The following is an 11,566-nucleotide window of genomic DNA, read 5'->3' as shown; positions in this document are numbered from 1 at the left end:
GAAAAACTTTTTGCCTTTTTAACATTTCTAACAACAAATTTTCATAATATAAGTAGGTAAAACAATTTAAAATGCACAAATTATAAAAAAAGGCAGTAAATTAATAATGAGACTCGATTGAAAATTAAATAAATTCCATTAAAAAAAACTGTTAATTTTTACAGATTTGCGAGGGACGTCCAACGCTGCCTAATCATTTTTACTTCTCGGACTATGAAAGACACAACGCCGAAATTGCTGCCTTTCATCTCGATAGGTAAGAAAGCTTGTTTTGTCAAACTATCAAGATCATGTGCAATATTTTAAGCATCTCCAGGTATCTTTCAGAGTATTTTTCACTACCGGGTATCACAACAAAGCAGGTTACACAGGCCTCCTGTCCTGTTACTATCCGTGTTATATTCTTAACACTTACCAACGTAAGTACAAGAATTAACGTGAGCGAGAATGAGATTTGCGCGTAAAAAAAATAATTCTGCTTGCTCCATTTAGTGTTAAACCTATCAGAAAAAGGTATTTTAATTCCAATTTCCAGGATACTGGGGTTCCGCCGCACGGTGCCTGTAGCCGGGCGCGTCTTAAATATGACGACAGAAATCTATGACGTCACGGAAGGCGACATCCTGAAGACTTTCTTCGTGTCACCAGCCAACAACTTCTGCTTCCACGGCAAATGCTCGTACTACTGCGACACCGGACACGCAATCTGCGGGAATCCGGACATGCTGGAGGGAAGCTTTGCCGCGTTCCTACCGTCCTCAGATTTAGCTGAGCGAAAGGTGGGTTAGGTTTCAAATTTTTTAACGTGGAGACATCCCTTGATTTCGGTTTGTAGCTACATGACACGCGAAAAATGGACGCTTACGGTAGAAGAACAGTCTTCTAAAATCATCTAAATTTTACACCGTACCTACTTTGACTTCTGGCCTAGTTCATATAATTGTGAATCCAATCCTATATTTTTATCTACAATGAGAGCAGTAACTGAGCGTGTACTATTTCAAAACTAATAACACGCATTAACCGTAAAATAAGAGTAGTTTATGCCTTAGAGTTCGTTAACTACTTCTATTCTCCACTATAATTTTCTATTCCATCCGCTAGTATATGTACTTAAATACTCGATTTCGTTAGAGCCCACAAGAGGGTTATGTTTTTCAATGTCATTAGGTATAGTCTTACACACAACACTTTTAGGTAAGATTGTTAGTACCTACGAGTAGCATGTTTTGTTTTGATCATTAAAATGCCTTCATGCTTAGGTACTGTTTATTAAACAATTATAATCTACTAGCTTGTGCCCGCGACTTCTGCCAAGAATTCGTTCGGGAACTATGCAATTTTCCTTTGTCATTTACAGGGTCTCAAATTATCTCCATACAATCTTATACTTTCGATATATTAGTTTAGGAAGTAGGTCCCATAAGTTACAATAAAATTTGCTCTCTGTTTTGGTGGTGGATCAAAGTTCGATATTATGTAAAGCCTGACGGAATAAGCGCAAAAAGATATCACCGCTACGACGATTATCGTTATTCATTATTATATTATCTTTTGAATGACCTACATAATAATGACTTCAACTAGTTTCGAGGATTTATTTTGTGTATCATTATTTTTTGTTAGCTGCATCTATGGGACGCATAATAATATATAAGTATATTGCCTCTTTGGCTTTTGCATTATGAGTCCATTGACATGGAAGTGGAGGAGGGCAGATTCTGCATGGTTACTTATATGTGTCGCACTGACGTATGTATGCACGATGGTAGCTCATGAGCAAGGTAAAAATAATATAGTTCAAAGTTATGAGGACTTATCTAGAGAGTAGCCAACTTGCTCAACGGAAGTAATAGTATTATTTATTTGCTCTTGGCTAATACAATAACTTTGCTAAATTGTAAAATTACAGGTATGGCGGCATCCATGGAGGCGATCTTACCATAAACGGCGAAAAGCTCAGTGGGAACTGCAGTCAGATTACTGCATAACGGTAATTATTACTCATATTAAATTATATTGTAACGGATAACTCACGTCAAATTGAGTTTAGCTCGACATGTTTTAGGCTAAATCGTAGCCCTTCTTCCTAGGAGCAACGCGCCACCGCTGTGCTCGCGCGACTACCCGACGAAACTAACACCGGCGCACAACTACCCGCATTTTCATCGTCATTTCTATTGTCAATGTCAAGCGTAGGGTGTAGCACACCACACTAATAACATGCACTCTGTAAAGACACGTTCACACCAACCGATACCGACCGATATGGTAATTATTACTGTTATAAAGTTGTATCTTTGGAACATTTAATATATATTTATCAGTCCTTTTAGTGTTAGTGTTGTGTTATTGCAGTGTCTAGGTACTCTTGTTTCTGATATCCTGTCAATCGTTCAAAGGTTAACGGTTAATTGGTAAAGGTACATAAATTGTTGTGTGTCGTGATCAATTTCCAACAAGTTCTCTACTTCGCTACCACAATAGCAAGATAGCTGCTACGGCAGGAGTAGTAAGGTAATGGTCTGTAGGTACTTCATTGAAATGGACCGTTACAAATAAACGCTTGAGCTAATCAATGAATTACTAAAGAGGCAAAATTTCTGTTCGTCAGGTAAAAACAACACCTCCGTATGACAGCGGGAGACGGCTGCTTGACCTCATGGACATGTCCATTTTTGATTTCCTTACGGGCAATATGGACCGCCATCACTACGAGACATTCAAGTTTGTACCGAAATATTTCTTATCCAGTTAGCTTTTATTTTCTCACTTGTCGCTTTGGCAAATTATGATGCAAAGTTCTGTGTCAGACTGGTCAGACATACTGTATTCGATATTAGATACCCAAGATGTTACGATAGCGGGGCGCAAAGCAGAATGTATACCATTCGCATGACTTCGTTATCTAAATAGTCTCATAGATCAGGGGGCTACTACGAAATTCGAAAATCGAAGTTCGTAACGTACCGGCACTCACACACTCGTGTTAAATAAAATTAGAGTCAGCGGTACGGCAAAGATGAAGTTCGAATTATGCACATCGTAGTATAGAGCCAGGCCTAGCCAAGCCAAGCGTGAGCCACTGGTTATTTGGAGTTAGAATGTGTTAGAAATCAATTTGTTTTTGTTATTTGAATGAGCTTTTTGGTGGTATTGTCACAGAATGTTCGGGAACGAGACTTTCCCCCTGCACTTGGACCAGGGGCGTGCCTTCGGGAAAGCGTACCACGACGAGCTCAGTATACTCGCGCCGCTGCTGCAGTGCTGTCTCGTGCGGCACACCACACTCGCCACCTTACTCAAGTAATCCAATTATAATAGTCTTTCTCTCAGAATAAGAAGGCTTGGGCTATAGTTACCACGCGAGCCCAGTGCGGGTTTAGACTTTAACGCACACCATAGAATTTCTTTGCAAACAGAGTGAGTGAAAATCCCTGAGGTGCGAGCCCGAGCTCGGTCGGACCGTCCATCCCCCGCTTGGTGAAACCATTAGGCTACTATGGCTCTTTGAGCAAAAAAAATGCCTCCGCTTAAAAAAATGCCGTCCTCTCTTTGACGCTAATGGCCTTATATTTTCCCGTATTTGGAATATTTTAACTTTTTTTTCAGTCCACTACTTAATCTCGTATTTCTGTCTCTAATGCTTGTTAGTTCTTTGTTATTTGTTTCTTCACGTTATTTAGAATGCTGTTTTAATTTTTTCAGTCCACTACTTAATACCAATCGTATTTCCCATAGTTACTTCCCAGTTTGTTCCTTCTCCTCTTGTTAGTAGTTATGTAGTTTCTTGTCAGTCGGTCCGTTCGGTATTTTCCTGTACTTTGTTATTTGGCCTGAAAAGTGGAATTCACTGCCTGCATCTATGTTCTATAAACAATACAAAGTGGCTGTTGTTAAAAAGTGAATGGTTATAATACTAGGTACTCCATTATAGACCATTTCTTTCCTTACCATCGGGCGTGATAGTCAAAAACACGCCGTATAAACAACACAGTTTTAAAGATTTAATGCCGGCTCAATATTAACCGTTATTTTTTTATTTAGGTTTCACAATGGCAAGCCTTTGTCGGCAGCCCTCCGTGATGTAATGAGTTCAGATCCAGTATCGCCTGTCTTGTGGGAGCCTCACCTGGCGGCACTCGACCGGCGAGTTATCATCATCCTAAACGCCATCAGAAAATGCATCGACCAATCCGAGAACCCCAACGTACAAGAACTCGACGACATGGCAATAGCATTGTAACTGCCAAAAGATGCTAAGGCTGTGATGGACAAAGGACTAATAAGTGATATCGCGTGTGATAAAGCTAAACAAATGTACGATGATTTTAAGGACTCGCTATTTAATAATATTAGACCTGCTCTTTGTGGGGTTTTAATTGTACAAGCGGTCCTGTAAATAATAATATCTAATGCAACGTGGTTGTAGCTAAGACGGTCACGGCCACCAGTCTGGTCTACCCAGAAGACTTAGACTTAAGATTTTTAGTGCCAAAGATAATCCAAATGACATTGGGTGAAATTCATGTTTTGAAGTCATTCCACTGACACTGTTTAAGTTATAAAAGCCATTGTACATGCCAAAAATACCTTCGACTTTTACAATACACAGACCAATAGAAGTTTACGTAAAATTGGAATCAGTATTGATGAGAAGTGTTTGTAATGTCTTAATTTTGCTGTAAATATTTTTTCTTTGTAACTAAATTATTGATGGGGCCGGTAGTGAGCCCCTTTGTTGCCGTGGTGTTTATAATTTGATAGTTCTTATTTTTAAATCAAGTTTGAGAACTATCAAGTAATGGGACCTACTGATGCTTTATTGTGGTAAACGTGGTAATGCAATGCGCTGTACATAATAATAGTGTAGTAACGTAGTTTTATTGTTTTAAGATTATTTGCTACCTTTAGTTTTCGTAATCTCTAGCTGGAAGCTCAAGAAAACACATATCATAGTTGCAGAGTGGCGTGTGATATATTTACTGATTTATATGTTTGTTTTTTTTTAGATAATTTTTATTTATTTAGAGGCTAGATATTGAAACAATAATTTAGTGAAATAGCAATGCGGTTTTTTAAACTTTTATCGTCTTTTCATAATTATGTCTTCTAAATATGAGCGCATAATACATACAGATTTTAAAGCGTCTTTACTTGCTTCTTAACTTTTTTTAAACTTACTTAAGTGTACCTAAACGAATTCAATAAGAATAACTGAAAAAAAATCGGTTGAGTAGATCTCGAGAGAGTAAGATGCTCTGGAGTAAGGAGCGGCTTAAATGTAAGAATTACGTCACATCTGCGTCTAACAACACTACATTAATGGCCAAACCGACATATAATTCATGTAAATACACCGGGGTTTTCGGTGCGGGAATAATTTGCGAAAGAGTAGAGATAAACAGAGAGGTTATTCTGAAAAAAATCATATTATGCCTAATTAATAATTACCTGTCTGCGAGTTGTATACAAACTATGATAAAATTTTATTTAAACTCATGTAGGGGGTATTTTAACTTTACTACCAAGCCTTATGAGATAAAAATAAAAATAACATTAAAAATTACTTGCGGTAATAGTAGTTGACGCGATTTTCACAATAAACTACTTATTAATGTTTTTCCTATATCTGTAACAGTTAAGCTACGGCTTCTTTCTGTACATATCCATTTTACTGAACTGAACGAACTTTCTACGTTGGTAGTTGTAATAGGCGCGAGTAGGGACTTAACTGAAGAGGTTCATATCTTAATGACTGATCTTTTTCATGTATGTAATACTTATTATGTTTTTGTGTTTGGCAATTAATTAAGAAACCTGCCACAGTACATTCTGTTTTTTTTATGTCAACACCTACTCTTTGGCTAACATCAAACATTCCCGCACCGAAAACCCCCATGTATGTATATTTCATTAATTCGTTCGTTACCTTATATTGTTAGACATGGAAGTGACTCTAGTTTATAAGTAGGTAGAGTTTGTACATACAATGCAAAGTGTGACTTCTTTGTTCCTAAGGTATAATCGGCAGCTTATGTCTTAAGAAATATACCATTCCAAAAGCAAGTTAAAGTCAAGTAACCGAGAAGCTTATTTCAATTTGATTAATCAAATTGTTACCTTCTCTCCGCGATAGTTAGCAATGTAGGGAAAGATTTGGTCATCATCTTTGGGTTTCCATATTTATTGATATTTTTAAATAATTACGAATCATTGGTGCTATCTTAGAAGGTAATGATTTGATTGAAAGCGGCAAATGATGCCTTAAAAGCTTATAAGATGTTTTTATTCTAACTTTGGATTCTTGGTTTCTAAGCAATGTATTAATTTTAGGTGCCACTAAATAGTTACATGCATATATTAAGCTTTCAGCTTTGGAACTTGTAATTGATTGAATAAGGGGTCCCGATTACGTTTAAACCATTTCAAACGGTTGTACATATTTGTTTTGTATTAGAACCGTTACACATGGATATATTTAAGTGCAAGTGTATCCCTTGCATAACAAAAACGTTAAAGCAAATAATAAAATAATTGAAATTATATAGTATCAATAATTAACTAACGTATAACGCTGGCAGTCGCTATAGTATATCTGTATTTATTAAATAATTTTAAGTGCTGCTGTGTTAGGTGTAAGTTTTACTTACTTATTTCGATGTAAGAACATGAGTGTATGAAAGAAAAGTCGACTTGCCAAAGATGTACCTACATTGTTTAATGAGTAAAATGTTGTAAGTAGGTATGGAAACATAATTATAATGCTTTCGAAGCGTGTTTCTGTTGTGAAGGTTTATAAATTAAAATTGAAATGATTTGACGATATTGTTTTCTTTTTCAATGATCCTTTAAATAACAACCACGAGAAGCGAAAAGATGGAGAATACAATTTTGCGTAAGTACCTTGATTGTTTGAAATTTAGCTAGACAATTACTTGGAAATAAACAATAGCACGACTTTGATTGTTTCTTGCTAATTCTATTGCTGAATCATCATCAATTAATTAGTAATAATCTAAATATCTAGCTAGGTACTTGGAATATTAGAAGATTATGCCAATTGGCTGTGAAGTGGATTGTGCCATTCTGCAAATTGGTAACAGAGTGTCATCTTGAAAAGTTATATGCAAAGGGTGCCGCCATGTTGTGTGAATTTTCGATTTGTTTTTTTTTAAATTTTGGTAATTATAACTATGGTAGGTATAAATTCTTTGAGTAAATATTTTTTCGTTGGATTTAGCATAAATGCGCATTTGTTTTAAGTATAAATAATTCAACCCTAGTGCAATCCCTTAAAAAATGTAAGAAATCTTTTTCAAAATCAATGAAACCCAGACGTAGATAGACATATAGGTAGGTATTACAGTAGGCACTGTAGGTGTACAAAAAAAAATCTGATAATAGTATCAGTATTGCATTTGTAATAAAGGAAAAGAAACTCGTAAAACTGGAGGCTAAACGAATTTCGCGGGTCAGTGTACTTGACGATGTCCCGTAAAGGTCGCATAAAAGTGGAGAAACACAAAGATATGTCGTCCCCCATAAAAACAGGAATATGAATAGTACGAAAATATTAGGATACCTATTTGCTATAACATTTTATGGCTTCAAGCCTCTTTTGTTGTTTATTAAACATTTTAACAATGCAATAAAGTTATCGAATATATTTTGAAATTAGCGTTTATTGAATTTATTGCATGAGATATTTGTAGATAAGATATGCTACAGAACATTGGTCTACTTATCACTATGTCATGGAAATGGAACATTCCAGGAAGTTTATGTTTGATTGCCAAATATACCTACATCTAAACATTTGCTCAATTTTTTTCACTTAATTACTTGTCTTATAGGTAGTAATAAAAAGTTAGATAGGTACACATACCTAAGATAGCGAAAATCTACTACGAGTAGGAACTCTGTTTTAACAGCCGTTTATATCAATAAGCTTAAGCACTCATATGTCACAGTATAAACTCAGTAGCTAATCTATAAAACAAGGCCCCAAATTTAAATTCATACAAGCGCCCGCTGTCCATACGTTGTCACATCACAACAGGAAAAACTCGTCCAGTATTATACGGGTGAACGGGTAATAGCGTGGATAGCTAGAGAAAGCAAGCGGGCACGGGAGTACCTAAGCATATTTGCGCATTGTTTGTTGATTGGTTACTGGTTTATACTGTGGAAACGTGATATAGTTCCCGCCGTAGGATATTGTCATTCCCGTCCCGAGCCACAATCTCTCAAATTGTATATATTCACATAAAGAGTTTCCGCCGCAAGCCAACACACTTGGAATAACAAAATGTAGAAGGTATGTGCTTTTGGAGTTTAATTGGGGATATATTTATACCGTACTATGACAAATGCAGCTTGATGGAACTCATTAAATATAAAAAAAAATCTCACCAAGACCAGTTCCGCTGTGTCTCCCGAATTTTTTTATTAATGATGAAACTTATTTGTATCTACTTGAAAGGCAGAACTTTGCATATATTTATGCATATAATTTGGTGACTTCTAGACGTTAAACTTAAGAGTCACAAATATACAAGCTTTGTTGTTTTTATCTATGTATGACTCTTGCAGTTAAATACCTACCTAGTGCTCACACTCTTTGTAATAAAATAAGCACAATGTTCACAAACATCATATGCTTTGCTTTTCTTAAAATTCATGCAAATGAGAAATAAAAATCAGCTTATATGGAAATCCAGATTAAAAATACGCGTTTGCGCTTAAGAATAAACCCACATAGTAGAAGTGCTACGAAACCCATCTACGGCGTAGACTTCGTAGAGCTTCGTAGTATCAGAGATTATCCTACTTTTTAAACGCACGAGAATATTATAAAATGAGACGTAGACGAGAAATAATGACGGCTAAGCACCTAAGCGAGTCCGCATTAAGTATCTATTTAAATATCCCGTTACCTTTTAATAAACCCCTTACAAAACAAATCCGATTTCGTTACAAAGAATAAACGTGGCCCTCAGAAGTGCCTTGGAAGTAAAATTAAAATGATTATTTTAATAATTGAGGCGTCATCTAGACGAGGGGGAATCAACGTGGAAGATGACAGGCTCGGTCGTGGATCATAGATAAGAGCACATTTCACCAACACAGAACTAAATAAGAAGAGGAATAGAAATATTACCGTGTAAAAACATATCGCATGATATTTTATTTAATCAACATCATCATCATCAGCTATGTACGCGGCCACTGCTGAGCCTGTTGAACAAAGGCCTCTCCTTTAGAAAATCACAATGAACGACAACTCGCCACTTGCATCCACTGGTTATCCGCAACTCTCATGATGCCGTGGACCTGTCAACACTTTGTCTTCTGGTTCGTAGATATTTTATTTTTTATATTTAAACTAACAAAATCCAAACGTATTTCTAGTACACATCATAAAATGTGTCGGTTAAGGGTTTTCTTTTTATAATATACCCATCCCCCCCCCCTTTTTAGGGTTCCGTAGCCAAAATGGTAAAAACGGAACCCTTATAGTTTCGCCATGTCTGTCTTTCTGTCTGTCTGTCCGTCCGCGGCTTTGCTCAGGGACTATCAGTTCTAGAAAGCTGTAATTTTGCACGAATATATATGTAAACTATGCCGACAAAATAGTACATACAAAAATGAAAAAAAATTTTTTTTAGAGTACCTCCCATAGACGTCATGTGGGGTTTTTTTTTTCATCCAATCTCATACTGTGGGGTCTCGTTGGATAGGTCTTAAAACCATTACTAAAACGATTTTTTGATTCAGTGATTAGTTTGCAAATTATTCAACTTTAAAGTGCAAATTTTTATTAAAATCGAGCGTTCCCCACCCCCCTCTAAAATCTAATCCGGTGGGTGGAAAAATTTGGGAAAATTCAGGATGGTAGTAAGTATATCAAACTTACAAGAAAAACTATAACGGTTAAGTTTTCTTGAGAATTATTAGTAGTTTTACTCTTCAATAGCAGCCTAAGGTATAAAATATACCTAAACTTTGAATATTCCGTACAAAATACGAAATCCTTAGAAAAATATTACTTCATTTTTTCGTAATTGCTACAGAACCCTATTTTGGGCGTGTCCGACACGCTCTTGGCCGGTTTTTTTACCCCTGGTGTTGCAGATGTTTATGGGCGGTGGTGATCTCTTACCATTAGGAGACCCACTTGCTCGTTTGCCATCCAGTTGAATAAATATATTGAGAATTAATCTTTTGTCCACCGTAGTCTGATATACATATATAAGACACCCAATGTCCTGCCACTAACGCCGTAGTCTTGTAATTAAGACAAAATGTCATCGGTGTAGGTAACGATACGGGCACGTACGAATGAAAACGTATTGTCGGTTAGAAGGTTAATAATAATTAACGATAATCTCTTTGGCATGCATTGGTTGTGACATTAACGTACAAAAAGGTTCTAAGCTGTTACGTGGTTACTTTTCTCCGACCATATTTTTTATCATCCAATATGTCTACAGTCTTACACAGTTTAAAGGTACAATTTACTAACAGTTAATTTTGACTTTCTTTGCTGATTAGGAACAACTCAATTTTAATTAATTTTTAATCAATTTCATTTACATAATGAGCGTTTATAATCGCAGACTGGGAATTAAAAGTCGGAATCGCTTTAAAAGGTTCAGTATTTCTACTTTACTAAATGAACGGAATATACATTATAAATTTCGAAAGAGGGTAGTAATCAAAGCTTAAATAAGTGCCGTCACTAAATTTTACTCAAAATCACTCACTCAAAAAAAACTTATTCCACTTGTTTAGGTTAAGCAACTTCGTTATATTAAAAAAAAACTTTTAATTAGTGTCATTTTACAAACACTGTCGAGTTGAGGTAAAAACCCTTTATTTAAGCTTGTCAGTGTAGTTCTTCTAAATTATAATTTGCATTAAACATTATTTAACTCTTAACAAAAGATTTTGAGTACTAAAACTCGCTATTAATAAAATAAAATAAAATAATCTCGTTTTAGCCACGAGAACCAGATTTATTTTAAAATTATATATTTCAAAGTCAAAATCAAAGTGTTTATTGTGTGTTAAAGGTAATACATTACACAGGTGTTGTGACTTATATATACGTTTCTCTGTAACATGTCAATACGACATACAATTTATCTTAACGACTATATTATGTAGGATCTAAAGTAATTACATTAATTCTTATACATAATTAAATTAAAATCCTTGCACAATCCAATTACTAATCCCAAGAAACAGTATGTCAACATAAAATAATAATAATAATAATAGTTATTGCTTTAACAAGAGCAAATCATCCTTAATCTGTCAATAGGTGACGTCTCAGTTCGCTATAATGTCTATTATCTTCATTTATAGGGAAATTGCGTTTTGATCCTTGTAATCCTTTTTATAAATCATTTGAAGAAGGTTCATTAATCTACTGTATGCCCACTCGTATTACGTGTAATTCTCCCAACTCTTTCGAAGTTGTTTCAGGATAGTGAACAGTTCGACAGCTCTGCGGCTGCCCGGGACGCGTGTAGCTACCAGATAGTTTTGATAACAATAA

General features: G+C 35.6%; 1 protein-coding gene across 1 annotated transcript in view; it reads left to right on the top strand.

The window, feature by feature from the left end:
* LOC141428706 (extracellular serine/threonine protein CG31145-like) overlaps nucleotides 1-6,823 on the top strand; it is a 7,429-nt gene extending 606 nt beyond the window's left edge. The window contains 7 exon segments of the mRNA XM_074088714.1: nucleotides 165-178; nucleotides 181-256; nucleotides 536-779; nucleotides 1,913-1,993; nucleotides 2,615-2,727; nucleotides 3,166-3,306; nucleotides 4,048-6,823. Of these exon segments, the coding sequence (XP_073944815.1) occupies nucleotides 165-178; nucleotides 181-256; nucleotides 536-779; nucleotides 1,913-1,993; nucleotides 2,615-2,727; nucleotides 3,166-3,306; nucleotides 4,048-4,246 (868 nt within the window). The 3' untranslated portion in view covers nucleotides 4,247-6,823.
* The last annotated feature ends 4,743 nt before the right edge of the window (nucleotides 6,824-11,566 follow it).

Source organism: Choristoneura fumiferana, chromosome 6 (assembly GCF_025370935.1).
Source record: "Choristoneura fumiferana chromosome 6, NRCan_CFum_1, whole genome shotgun sequence".
In the NCBI taxonomy this organism is placed as follows: Eukaryota; Metazoa; Arthropoda; class Insecta; order Lepidoptera; family Tortricidae; genus Choristoneura; species Choristoneura fumiferana.
Note: the sequence above shows the minus strand (reverse complement) of the source record. Positions and strands in the feature narration are given on the sequence as shown.